This window comes from Manacus vitellinus, unplaced genomic scaffold (assembly GCF_001715985.3).
Source record: "Manacus vitellinus isolate BGI_N305 unplaced genomic scaffold, ASM171598v3 scaffold_4_pilon, whole genome shotgun sequence".
NCBI lineage: Eukaryota > Metazoa > Chordata > Aves > Passeriformes > Pipridae > Manacus > Manacus vitellinus.
Window position 1 is genome coordinate 33,383,737 of NW_021940604.1, and position 14,465 is coordinate 33,398,201.

A 14,465-nucleotide genomic window follows, 5' to 3' on the forward strand; every position below is an offset into this window, starting at 1 on the left:
TGTACAGAGTACTTCATCTACCGGGTAGGAATTGCATCATTTTACCCCTAGGTGAGAGAAAGTGATTGAGTAAAAGGGGTCAATTCAAGTACACCTTGAAGAGACAGAGGTAAACCATATCTGATTGTAAAACAAACTTCATTTGAATTTAGAGAGATTATGTGTGACTTCCACTGTAGTTTTAGTATCACACCCAGTTCTGGAACCTTTCTGTTGCCCTTGTAAAAGGATTAATATTAACAGTAGCTGTTCTTAGATGGGGTATTGAGGAAAAGGAAACAGCTTGCTCTTACTGCTTTATCTTCAGTGAATATTCATTCTCTTTGATGTTTATTTTACTCTTCAGGTAGCTACAGTGAAGATTTTGAAGAAACAGATGATAATCCTGCCCTTAAAGCTGAGGGAAATGAAGTGAATCAAAACATCACGTCAGAAGTTGATTTAAGTCCTCAAGAACAGGTATATCTTACCAAATGTTTCTATTACTTGCATGAATTTTAAAAGCTCTGCAATGTATAACTGTAAATATAGTAAACCTTTATATAATATGTACTGTCTGAAAGAGTATCATTCTATTAAGGATATACTTTTTCTTGTGAGATATCACTGAAAGAGTTAAGTTCTTCATGGGGTTTCCTGCTTACTCCTTTGAATTAAGAAATGTGGATGGGATGGCGTAAATGATGAGCTCAGGTTGGAGACTCAGCCTCAGAATGGGTAGTGAATTATCTCTCTGAGCTGTTAAGGTGGTGTCTATACCAGTGGTAGACAGATGAAAGTAGTTCTGTACAGAGAAGCACTTTGGGCAGAGGACCCAAAAATCCACCCTGTATGAGATTGCTGTCCACTGGCTTAGTCAGGTCTTTTGATGTATAGCACATGGGCTGAAGCACATAGATGGATCCCTCAAGCACACATTCAGATTTGGGTTTTTTACAAGAGAAGTCTATAGAGTACCATGTATTCCTCTTCACTAGGTAAACTTTTTTTTTCTTTTTTTTTAGTTCTTTTTAAGTAAATTTATTAGAGTGCTATTTCTAATAAATGTTTGAAAAGAAAAAGTAGAATGGATGTGTAATGTACTTACTGCTACTTTCTTTTCTCAAACTATGATAAAAGAAAACCAGGAAGGTGCAAAAATGTTCAATTTATGCAGAGTAGCATTTAATTCTTATTCACTTGTGAGAGGGTTTACAGAGTACAGGAACCTTTTGGCATCCCAAGAAGGGTTTTAGAGAAGTTCATATTCTTGGAGCATGAAGAACTGCTTAGTTCTGAGATCTAAAAACTGGTTTTAGGTTTTGAAACAACTTCTAAAGTTTGTCCATTTTTTTCCCCTGATATTCAAAAAGAGGTTTTTTTCTTTATTTTTGTTAGGAAGAAGCAAACACTGGCATGCTGGCTAAAGGTAAAATATAAACTTTGATCAGTGGGAGAAGACTAAATGCAACTTTTGAAAGTTGCTTATCTGATTTTTACTATTTGATATTTTTCACCTGATTTTATTGTGTTCTGTGTACTGGAAATCCGTTGGATTGAAGTAATTAAAAAATAATCTACATGTTGACACTTCAGAGTGATCATCAATGTATTTTTATGCTTATTATATCTAGTCAGAACTCAGATTTGCAATCAGAGTTCATCAGTTTACCATTAATGGCATTGGAATAATCTGTATAGAATTTTTTTGTATGTTTAGGACATCAAGATAAGTTTTGGTATACTTCTAATTCCAGTACAGAGAGAGTATAAATAGGAGAATTGTGCTTTCTTTAACATTTATCTTCTTGCTCTTAGTTGTGTTACTTGATTCACAAGATTCAACAGAACTTCAGAAGGCCATTGAAACATCAGATGTAGCTCCAGGCGAACATGATCACCCTGAAGAAGTCAGTGGAATTGAAATGAATGATGCAGGTAAGGGGTGCTTAAAAAAAAAAGGAAAAACAAGAAAAAAATCCACCACACAACAAAACTCAAACCTAAAACCTTACTTTATTAGAACAGGTAACTGATGTCTTCATTTGTTCTTAAGTTATTGGGGAACATGAAACCCTTTTAGCAACAAATCTTGAAAGCAGGAGGACATATCTCAGGAAAAAGTCATGTTTCTGCTAAAAAGATACCTTTTTACACTTCATTATTGCAAAGTAGTTTTTGACATTGCAGTTTTGTATTTAAATAGCATCTCCTCTGGTTGTTCATCATAGCTAAAATTCTTCTTTGACTGCATTGAACACAATTATTAAATACATTCTCTTATCAAAATTTGCACAACAGTGTAGGCCACTTACATCCAGAGTATGGCTCTGATGGCAGCTGTTAAAATAGTTATATGACATACACTGTTAGCTTTAGCACTGATAAAATATTGATGTGAGGGAGGATGGTGGAGAGGCATGCAAACTGTAGATGGGACTATTCAGTAGGTACTGATTAACTTGGCAACTGTTTATAGTAACATTGAGATTTTCAGGGGATTTTTTAAGTAACTGAAATCACTGTTTTCACTATGATAGACCAAGCCAGTTACTGAAACACAGGTTCCAGTGGGATGTTCCCCAAAACAGCAAATCCAGTAGTGTCTCTTATGAGCCTGCATTTTTACAGGTACTTCCTATGGACAAACCACCAGTGACATCGAAGCATTACACCAAGCATATCAGCATGTTGATCAGTCCTTGGGAGACACTGATGAGCAGAAGTTGCACAATTCTGCACTGCCAGTCTCAGAAGGCTTAGGGCAAAGCATTTCACAAAACAATGACATCTACTCAAAAAATATGTCAACTATTGATTCAGGTAAATAGCTGAAAGGAAGGCATGTATTGTACAAGCATGTAGAATGAGTGAGCTAGTAATATCTTTAACACTACATTTATGAAACATTTTTAAGTGTTGTCCTTTTAACAAGTATTTTTCCTAAGTTTCTTTGTATTTATTTTATATTTATCACTAATTAGATTTACCTACTGTGGAAGAATTGATGAAAACAATTAAAGGACATTCATGTAATATCAGAAGTTTTGATGTGGAGCCTGAAAGGTATTTATTTCAAGAAGCATTTTAAGAATTGTAGTAACTTAAATCCACTGTTTGTGGAAAACAGCTTACTATATAACTCATCTGTCTTTTTTCCTAATTAAGTACTGAAATTTTGTTATGTCTTGCACTGTCATTATGGCATTTGTAGGGAACTGTAAAATGAATATACAGTGTTAGACCAGGGATTCCCAAACTTACTTGAGTGATAAGTGGCGATGTTTGCCAGATCATTTGGAGGAGTGTTCCTTACTCTCACAGCTAGGATCTCTGCTTTCCCAGTCTTCTACTCTTTACCCTTCTCCATACATGTATTTCAGTCCACATCCTACCCTAGCTCTCCAACCTTCATAATCTTAAGATCAAATCCTCTTATTTTGCCTACTTTTGTGATTCTTACTGACCTATACTCCATACCTCCTCCTTGTTTGTTGCAACTGTTGTGTCTAGAGCAGAAAGCACAGGCCTTGGATCTGTTGAAATACAGGTTATACTTAGCAAATAAATTTTGGGAACTTGTCGTGGAGCTGCACCCAGCAGAAACACAGTCACTGCTGGGAAATGGCTCTTTTTCCACAGTGTGGGAGCAAATCTGTATGACTGAATCTGCAGGACTGTTCTTAAAAGAAGCCTAGTAGCTCCTTGAAGTTCAGGCAGTCTTTACAGCTGATACCTAAAAAAAAAAAAAAAGCCCTGTTTTTTCCAGAGTAATAGAAAAACAAACGGCAAAAGTCTTATTATATATGACTTTTATTCCTTTCTCTTATAGTCCTGTGAAACTGATAGGCAGCACAGAAAATGACCTTGTCAGCCACTCACCCTTTGAAGACCCCCAGAGTGATACAGTTTGGGAGACAAACTTAGTTGAGAAGTTCAACAGAGAAAAAAGCATCTTTCTACAGACAAGTGTGAATGATGATAACTTTCAGAGGGTGACTGAGAAAGAAACTCAGACCAGTAAAGTACAGCCTGGCATGCCAAGAGAAAAGGTAGTACAAGACTCTCTGCTTTCACAAGGCAGCAAAACTAAACAAGTAAGTATTATCAGCCAGATTTTTGTTTTGTGGAAGTCAATTTTAAATGTATAGATTTTTAGACTTTGTGTCATTTGATTATGCTCTGATGTTTAGAAATGAGACACTGTTACTCTTTTTCTTGAAACTCTTATGTTGCCATTGCTCTTGTTAGAGATAGCCAAATCCAGTGGACTTCAGGACCAGTGGGATCCTTCCTGTCCCAGCCTAACATGTGCAAGGCTGCTGCAGTGCCATGTTCCCAACTTAAGCTAATAATGGGTCTGATCATGTGAACATTGGAGGGGCATGTATAAACACACAACAGGCTCAGAATAGGGAGCATATGTACATAAATAAAGTTCAATAAGAATATAGGAGAGACTGCAATGATCAGTGTTGAGCTCAGTCAGAAAAGTGTACTGACCAACACCTCGGTCATGTCATCAGCTTTTTTTGTCAGATTTTTCCTTTTATTTCCCAAACTTGCTTCTTTACCTATTTTTTGTTCTTTCCCTAAACTTTCTGCAAGTTTTGCACATTCTTACAATCCTCTCAGACATTCCATAACAAGATTTACACAATCTCAGATCTTCTTCCTGCACCCACAAATTCTTTTCTCTTTGCATCCCCTAAACTAGCTTCACACTTCTTTAGACAATCACCTTTTCTGTCTGCAAGGCATTGCAGGGAGAGAGGTTTGGCTGATTTATCCTGATGGATTTCCCACCAGGGCAAACAGGCTTGGGAGCTGTGTGCTCTGTTTTTGATGATCAAGTTTAGCAGGGTTCCTCTGCCTGCCACTGTTTCTCTCTTCATTGCCAGGTTTCTGTGTTCACTGTCTTTATTCATGACCTACCTGCTTTTTTAAGCAAAAGATCCTGTAATGTAATACAATTTCCCAAAACAATTAAACTGTCAGCACAAAATACTTGCCCTATGTGTACTTTTGAAGTAATGCAATTCTGCAAATTTACATACTGCTAATTTGGTTAAAAATAATGCTTCCCATCATCCTGAGTCTTACAGCTGTGTAGTTTTGGTAAATGGTTCTATGGGTTTTTTATTAGTGAAGGCTACCTTGAGATTACAGTAGAACCTAAAGCTTGTTTTAAACAAATGTGTTCTATCACAGGCTCTTCGGTCTTGTTCCTTGAAGAATGAAAGATCAGAATCAACTAAACCAATGTCATACAATATCAGAACTCCAGCACCCTTACATAGAAAGAAACCTTCATATGGTCCTCATGGGCTGGTTAGAAGTTCTGCCTATGGGAAACCCAGTTCTCTCTCAAAACAGTCTTTTCCAGTCAGTGAGAAGAAAACACCAAAAGAAACTTTCAGAAAGACGTGTATGAAAGCCAAAAGTCCTGCAGATAGAGCAAAGTCTAAAGGTAATTCTATGGTAAGAAGTCTTGAGTTTTAAGAGACAGAGATCTTTGCTGGTCATGCTTCACATTAAAAAAAAAAAAAAAAAAGGAAAAAATCCAAATTCCAAATGTTGTAGAAGAAATCTAAACCCTGATGCAGGTAAGTACTGATTTTTTTTTTTCTTGTCTTAGTGTGAAGTTGCTGGGAGAGAGATTTTCAAATAAATCTTTGCATTGTAGTCTTGTTTCATTTCCACTTACATATACCACCACTATGTTTGAAACTTCTCTACTATTCACTAGTAGGACCAAAACAATAGAAAAAACTGATGTTTAAAAATTAATACCTACAAGTGGCATTTTTCATTACAGTAAAGATTTGCTGACACACTAACTTCTGCGTTTGAAGCCAAATTTCTGTTCTCAGCTTCTTTTGATCTTTGCTATTCTAGAGCACAAAGAAAATACTAAAAAGGAAGTCCTATTTTTTGTTCATGTCTCTTGTAACACTATGGAAGGGAGAATACCAATACAGTCCTGTGAAAACTGAGTTGCAAGTCTGAACCTTTTTATTTTGGGATAAAGTTTGAAGAGTTTCAAGATGAGATAATTCATCTTAGCGTCTTTGCAGACGCTGCTTGCTATCTCTGAGGAATGGGAAAGTAACTCTACAGATACTCAGGTTTTAGTGCATTTTGAACATGCAATGCTTTTAAAAACCCTGAAAATAGTGTTGGGAAAAGCAGTTTAGGATTATGTTACCTGTCTTAGGGAGATGCCTCGGTGGCAGCAGTCAAACTGAGGTCCTCAGTGTATTGTTGTGTCATTCCCTGGGGACAGAAGGTTGTACATCCTGGTGAAATTGGTGAAGTGAATGATGAGTACCAAGAAAATCACAGAATCATAGAATGAGGCCACTAGCCTCATTCAAACATGCTCTTCCCTCTCTAGCTGTAACCATTCACCATAGCAATTTCAGGTGATTTCAGAAGTTAATCTCACTTGGCTGCATTCTGCAGGGGCCTCTGTAGCTAAGAAGAGAATGGCATTGAATCAAACAATCCTCATTATCAGCACTAAGGGAGCACCTTTGGGAGGGGATAGTGTGAGAGATGTAAAAAGTATTAAATTTGAAAAGGGATCGTTGTCTGGTTTTTTTCAGGTATAGCATTCCTAAGCAGGAGCTCTTTGCTTAAATTAATAGGCAGAAATGAAATGGTAGTTGTAGTTACTATCTGTATTTCAGAGAACTGAGAAGTAAATATTTCATTTATGTTAGTTACTCTAGGGTGAACTTTCCTGATTTTTAACTCCATTCAAGTTGCTATTTGATGCAGAAAGTAAATGTTGCATTTCTTTGTATGCTGTCTGCACTCCAAAGTCCATTTTGAAAATTGCTGTGCCTTATCTTCACCATAGCTTGAAATATGTTGTGTTTATGTATACTTAGAGAATTGGCCACTTCTCAAGCAGAGAAGTTAACCTTGTTTCATGAAGTATTTATTATCCAGATACTTTTTTCAGTTGTTCCATTTGGTTTTATTTTATCTTGTCATCAGTACAAGTCATTCCTTACTTAAAAAAAAAAAACACTCCAGTTTTTCCATAGTATCTCATTGCTCTCAAGTTTTTATATTTAATTAAAAATTGAGGTTGTAGAATACTTAATTTATATACCTACAGGGTGGATCACATGAACAGATTTTTTCTTAAAGGACATTAAATTCTGTATTTAATTTTGTTCTATTTTACTTTCTGCCTAAATGAAGAAGCCTTATTTGCTACTAGGACAATCAGATCTGCAACGAATGAACCAACTTTGGAGAGAAGTATTAACAGAGTTTTGTCTGGCCAGTCAGTTGTTAGTAGTCTTGGACACCAGGCTGTGGATTATAAGAGGCATGTAAGTAAAAACCAGCGATGCTCCTAATTATAGTACGTACAGATTCATTTGCAAGCTATTTTGACAAGACTTTTACCAATTATCAAAAGATTGACTAAAGGGAAGTCTTTATTCAGTATTTCAGTATTTGCCAAACACCAGTTTTTGCCTTTAAAATATGCAAGTATAATCATACTGCTTTTCAATTGCTTGCATAATTCTGTTGCTTGGGTGGTTCTGTATAATTAAAGTTGCTTATTAAATTCTAAAAATTACTATTTTGGGGTAAAATAAGGTTAAATAAAACTCCTACTTAAAATACTCTGTTATGAGTGTCAAACAGTACTACTGTTTGGGGTTTTTTCCTATTTGCATTGCATTAAATATTTAATACTATCTTCTGACTTCTCCAAGATGACTGAATTTTTGGCACCGTGATGGAGTTTCATTCTCCCTTATCAAATGTGTAAAAAAAAAATTATTCATTGAATACCTAAAGCATTAGTGCTTTTCAAAAAGTAAGATGCATAATAAAGTAATTCTGGTAGCAATGTAGTGGCCCTCATATGCAAGGTATTTTTCTTGTTGGTTTTTTGATTTGTTTTCCTCATATATAATTTGGAAATGAGAAAGTAGCTCAGTAAAGTAAATGCAGGATGTTTTGCTATTAGAATGTTGGGGAGTTTGTGTTTTGTTTTCTGGGGTTTTTTTTCGAGTGCTTTATGTAGGTGCTGAGAGCCAGACAAACAAGTTAAGTGAACTTGATGAGCGGAGTTCTGGTAAACAGTCAGCTGAGTGTAACATTTCCCTGAATTCTCTTCACTAGGAGTTATCATTTTCTCCTATCAAAAGTTGTGATAGAGAACTGTATTTGTTAAAACGATTACAAGCTGCAGAGGAGGACCTGAACACAGCTCGTGATTTGATTCAACAACTGTCCAGCAAGGTTTCACAAAAAGAGAAGGAAATGGAGACAAAGATAGTAGAATTGAAAACACAGCATGAAAAAGAACTTTCTCATCTGGGTCAGGAAAATTATGTTCTTCAGAGTAAGGTACTTTATCAGCTTGTATCCTGTCCCTATAGAAGAGGAGGAACATTGCTTCTGAAAATTAAATTATTGTTACTTTACATGAGTCGTTCATGAGCAGAAAATCGAGATTTGCACAGACACTGCTACTTTATAAATGCATACCTGCAGTTATATTTATTGCCTTGTTTTTTTTTCTTCAGAGATAAACTAGGTTATCCTCAGTTCCTTTACTTTGCTATTTTCAGAGTTCTACAGCAAGGTTTTTTGCAAATATTTATCTCTCTCTCACAGAGATTACCAGATACAACTTGTTATAGATAAGTACAATATAATTTGAGATACTGTTTTTAGCTTTCAATACATTTTTCAGTGTTGTCTTTTGTCTGTATGAAATATTCCCAGAGTTATTCCACTATACCCTCCTGTCTAGATACATGAGAACAAAAGAGGGAATGTAACACTTTAACTTTTCCAAACATTTTACACCTTGTTTCTGTTTCGTAATGCATCTGTAAAACTCCAGTAATAAGAGTGGCTCATGGGTCTGCTGTCATACCTTAATGAAGAGATTGAACTATTAATATTATAAAAGTGTAGTCTTGTAGAGAATTCCATATCACTAACAAAAATTTTTTATTGCTTGTGTGTTCCTTTTCTTTCTGAAAGTTAAGAAGCATGGAAGAGATGGCTCAAGAAAAGAGATGGTCCCACCATACAGCAGCAATTCCTGTAACTCAAGAAAAACTAACACAAATACAAAAAGAAATTGAAGACCAAGAGGTCATTATTCAAGGTTATCAACAGGTATACCACACTGCATGTTGAGCTGTGTTCTAGCCAGTGTCAGAAACAAATTGTTTAATGGTTATTACTTTCACATGAAAACAGTTGTCTTGCTGCCTAAAAAGTAGATGAAATTTGGGTGTGATGGGCAAACATATTGCATGTTTAAAAAGTATTTTACATGTGTCTAGTTTGGGCTCAGTTTTTCCACAGTTCTATGTAAAAATCCATTGTAAAAATCACTGACTTGTCAGTTGAGAACTGGGAAAATACTTTATGGCCAATAAATAGCCACAAGCTCTTTTCCCCAAATGTAGAGGAAAAGTAGTATTTTTAAGCAATATTAGAAATCCAGAGAGTTCTGTTTTTAAGATGTTTTTCTCAAAATCTGAGCAGCTGATTTCAAGGTAACTTTATTAAGGTGTCTGATTCTTATTACTTAGTCAAGTGGAGAATAGACGACGCACGCTTAATAATCCTTTCGAATGCTTGCAAATCCAGTAGGTAGTTTAACCACCTTCCAGCTGGTGCTCAACGGAGTTTCTTGGTGTAGAAACAAAGTCTTATCAGTATGGCTGTGAGCATCCCAAATTGGTGATGGTTTGTGTCCACGGGATTGGAGAATGGGCAGGCTGAGCTCTGATCTATCAGCACCCACTCATGAACGTGGGTTTTAGAATATAGTTTAGAATATAGTTGGCATAGCTTTGGAGAGGAACTGGCTTAGATCCTCCAGAGTGAGCACATGTTTGGACGAAACTGTAGATAATGAAAGTAGGTATCCATTTTAGAAGGTTAGTAACAAAATATTTAGTGTTTGCTTCCAGTGTTTCAGTAGGCAAACTATGCAAGTCATAGACAATTGTTTTAGAACTGGAGAAAACGGTAATTTATTACCATTCTTTACCTTTGTCTGTTTCAACTTAGGAAAATGAGAGGTTATACAAACAAATGAAAGATCTACAAATCCAAAACAAAAAAAATGAGGAACGAATGTTTAAGGAGAATCAGTGTTTAATGTCTGAATTAAGAGACCTAAGGTAGGCTCTTTTACACATCTGACCTAAAATCTCTGGAGTTTTCAGCTATTTATTATTTTATATATGAAGAACCATTGCTGAGTCTGTCAAGTGCATATTTTCAAGTTTTTCTTGGGTTTGTGGCTTGTTTCTTCTTTTGAGAAATTATTTATGTTGATTATTGGCTCTTAATTCTTAGTTTTCTTGATGATGTTGCAAACCTGTGGGAAGACTAGAGTCTCCCACCTGGGGAATATTTAAATTCATACTCATATCAGAATGTGTGACACATACACTACATTTGTTCTGGTATTATGACTCTGCTGATGTGTCAAAATGTTTTGATACTGCTGTAAGATACACAGTAGATTAGGAGACACAAGTGATCCTGGTAGTGGAGGAACCATTCAATTCACTGCACTGTAGGTCCTGTAAGATTTTCATCCTGTGAGGAAAATGAGGAAAAATGACCTAGCAATCGTGTACTCCTAATCTACAAATCTTTGCTCTGGAGAGGCCCACAGATGAGTTCCACTGATGCAGGGTAGATTTTTATTTCCCTCCCTTGTGTTGTCCCAACAAACAAGTTTGTGTGAGGTGAGAAGATTTCACCTTATAGGTGAATTTTTTTGTATAAAAATGTTGTGCACCTTTGCTTCTTTCTTTCTTTTGAAGCTGTACGGACTGACTTTGTGGTACCATTTGGGGGGATTGTGTTTGTTTTTCAGTATGCCAGTGTTAGTATGCCGAGTCACCACACTGCATAACTGTTTTTGCTGTTGCTGTTTAGAGAAAAGATAGAGAAGACTAATAACCAGTCACGAATTGTACAGGATTCTGAACCAGCCAGCAATCGGAGTTTCACAGAATTGATTTCAGAGCTTCGAGCAGCACAGGTAGTTACATACCAAGCCTTATTTTCATTAAAAAAACCTGCATGACCATCCATAATGTAGACTAATAGTGTAAATTAAGTAGTGGAGCATGCTACTCTTCTACAGCGTTAATTATTTTCCACACATCACAAATATCAAACAAACTTTCAGAAGTAATGCTCTAAGACACAGATTCACTGAAAGAAGTTCAGTGTTTCCATGTTTACTGGCATTTCTGAAAGACCTTGTGAGAGCTTGCAGAAACTAGTGATATACCTCTATAGCTTTCCTGCATAAGACAAAGCCAGAAGATTGCTTATCCTTGCTGTGTACTAAGTATGTTCTAGAAAAGAACATTGGAGTAAAAAGAATCTTTTGTTATTCTCTCATGTAACTTTTTTTGTAGTCCTACAGATGCTTCTGGTTATGAAGGGAGTATGTTACATAAGCTTCATGCTAAAATTAAAGGTTTTCTGGAATTTCTATTGCTCTGCTTACTGCAAGTGAGGGGACTGTTCTGGTACACACTTCCTTTGATAGTTAGACCAGAAAATTAAAATCTGCTTCTTCCATTTTTTGTTGTTGTTTGTTGTTGTTATAAACAATAATTGGTTAAGCAAGTGAAAAGATGTTCTGGATCCTGTGAGTTGCAGGACCAGTGGAGACATTCCTGCTCTGGCAAAGCTGGCTTTGAGCTCTTAAGGCACGAGGGGCTACTCTAGTCATGACCTCAGAGGTGATGCTGTTACACTTCCCTGTTCCTTAGGTCCAGCCTGTAATGAGACTGAACAAAAGATCCAAAGATGGAGAGAGACACACGGACAACACTAACGTGGTCAGGCACACAGATAACAGAGTAGTGCCTTTGCTTGCACCACAGAAATACAAATAATACTGTTGGAAACATGAGGAGCTCATGCAGCCTGATATTGTTCAGCAGATCAGGATGGGAGTTCAGTAGCAGTATCACACATTACATGCACATGCTGGTCCTAGATATTGCTCTGTTTACTGGCTGGCCCCAAAATCTCAGCCCCCCAGTTGCTGGTTGCTGTACCTGTGGATCCCTTGGACCAAGGGGCTCCATCTCCAGATGTGACACTGGCACTGAGACCTTTCATCCCATTTTGTCCTGAAGTTTGCTAGTGATCATGTGTAGACAAACAGAAGAGAGAGTGTGTGCAGAAAATGGCAAGAAATAGAATGTAATGAGGTGAACCATTGGACAATACCTCTGTCCATTTAACCAACAGTCTTAAGTCTTAGAAATAAGTTAAGCCATTTTCTTTATTGACCCACTCAAAAGGCAGAGGTTTTCTACTTCTACAACAGTTATGTAAGACTTAAAAAATCTGTTTGGGGGGTTTTTTAATGTTTAGCTTAAGTTTTCCCATGCTCTGCTATAGCAAGGCTGAGAATAATACCAAAATTAGAAGACCTTATGGTTACTGTGGTCTGACACAACTGTTGTGATTTAATCATTTTATGCTGAAGAGGCATGTTCAGGTTTCTTTGTGTGATATTGTGTGTTTAGTTTTTCTTGTTTTACTGTTTTCTCTAAAATCCAGAAAGAAGAAACTAAATTACAAGAAGAGATAAGACATCTCAAACAAGATAAGCAAGCTCTTGAGGTAGACTTGGTACAAGCAAAGAAGGAGAGAGACTTAGCAAAAATCCAGATTACATCTGCATCAAGTAAAGCACCTTGATTTTGCTGAATAATTTTATCTACTTTGCATATATAAAAAAACTTGTTTCTTATTAAAATATTTCTTAGTGAAAGGCATCTAGACCATTTCCAAATATTGTCTAAACTTCTAATAAAAGCATACAGTGAAGGACATGTTACAATACTTTTGAAACTCTATTAGAAAGTGTTTTCCTGTATGGAACCAAACTCTTTGTTGTTGCCTATTAAGTTTGATTTCTTGCCCATCTTTCACTGGACATGGAAAACAGAAGATTCCAGTTGTATGACAGCTCTGTTCAAAAGAAAATATTCATTATGTTGCATCTTAGTCTCCCGTTTAGGTCTTGCCCATTTTTTTACCTATAGTTTATGTCTTGGGACTTTTTTCAGCATTCTTATCAGAGCTTTTTCCAGTTTGAAATAATGAGAAAGGGCCAGAAACTTGACTCTCTCATTTCCAATATCAGGCATCACTAATGCTAAGAGTAGATATTTACCTCGATGCCTCTTCTCAAAGTATGATCTGCTAAATGGGAGGAGTATGATCAATACACATCTAAGAATATATTCTATGTTGTCATTCATCTTGTGGCTGAAAATTTGTTTACTGGAGTCTGATCAAGAATATCCCTGAGATTCTGTTTTAAATACTTTCCATGGCGAACTGTAAGCCATTGACTACTATGTATGAGAGAAGAAAAGGGTTTTTTTCTAATATAGTTGCTTTTAAAATTCTAATTAGGATCTGGTTTAAAAATTTTACTGCACTAACAGGATTGTTAAAATAGGAAATGTGCTGAGGAGGATAGTGTTGACTAATTACTCCTTCAATACATAATTACTAATAAAACAATTCTAAGGATTTTTTATTCTTGTAGGTGATAAATCTTACGAATTTAAAGTTATGGAAGAATCATACAAACAGGAAATTACTCATTTAAAAAAAAGACTTCAGTGGTATGCAGAAAATCAAGATCTTCTGGATAAAGATGCAGCCCGTCTTAAAGATGCAAGACAAGAAATTGAGAAACTAAGACTAGAGGTGATAATATTTGGTTTTATCTAAGAAGTTGGAACCTGAAATTGTGTCTTTTACTAGTGATGAGTATAATGTAATTCTGTCCTTCATAATAATCCCTTTTTTTCATGCATTAATTTTGTTTTATTGGACATCTTGATGATGCTTCTGGAAACAAAAGTAATGTGGTTCCCTAAAACCTGCAAATTTCTTGACCTAAGGAAAAGAAGTATATTATTACATTAAGAACTAGGGACATTCTCTTTTTCTCTCTTTTTGCTCCATGGTAGCATAGGCAACACTTATTTTTTTCTCTCAAGTACTAGTTCTAAATTCTTTCTTAGAAAAAATCTCTGGTTCCTATAGTAGGAAGGAAAAAGCCAAAACATTCAAAATATAAACAAAACTAATACATGAATCTTGAATACTGCTGAGATTTGCATTGCTGACCTGTCAGTACATTGGATTTAGGATTCACAGAAATGAAGAATTTTACCAGTGATAAAATATATAACTGATCTTGGAATTTTTTCATGATGTTTTATTAGAGAGATCACAGATGAAAGGAGGTGCTTCTGAAGGAGCAACCAGGAAAGGAGATCCCTTAAACACCACTGTACCAAACTTTGATCAGCATATCACTGCTGTGAAAAAAATATTTTTATTTGCATTTTCTCCAGGATGGACCAGTGCCTAAAAACAGTGAAGAGCTTTGACTTCATAGACACAATCAAATTAGT

General features: G+C 36.0%; 1 protein-coding gene across 3 annotated transcripts in view; it reads left to right on the forward strand.

The window, feature by feature from the left end:
- The window catches only part of CEP162 (centrosomal protein 162), a 44,847-nt gene that overhangs the window by 16,590 nt on the left and 13,792 nt on the right, over positions 1–14,465 (forward strand). For all 3 annotated transcript variants that reach the window (XM_018078276.3, XM_029962802.1, XM_018078277.3), the window contains 14 exons: positions 347–459; positions 1,378–1,408; positions 1,798–1,917; positions 2,611–2,802; positions 2,964–3,045; positions 3,812–4,076; positions 5,191–5,449; positions 7,195–7,328; positions 8,134–8,361; positions 9,007–9,144; positions 10,051–10,163; positions 10,933–11,038; positions 12,586–12,712; positions 13,586–13,749. In XM_018078276.3, the coding sequence (XP_017933765.3) occupies positions 347–459; positions 1,378–1,408; positions 1,798–1,917; positions 2,611–2,802; positions 2,964–3,045; positions 3,812–4,076; positions 5,191–5,449; positions 7,195–7,328; positions 8,134–8,361; positions 9,007–9,144; positions 10,051–10,163; positions 10,933–11,038; positions 12,586–12,712; positions 13,586–13,749 (2,072 nt within the window). The remainder of the gene's footprint in view (positions 1–346; positions 460–1,377; positions 1,409–1,797; positions 1,918–2,610; positions 2,803–2,963; positions 3,046–3,811; positions 4,077–5,190; positions 5,450–7,194; positions 7,329–8,133; positions 8,362–9,006; positions 9,145–10,050; positions 10,164–10,932; positions 11,039–12,585; positions 12,713–13,585; positions 13,750–14,465) is intronic.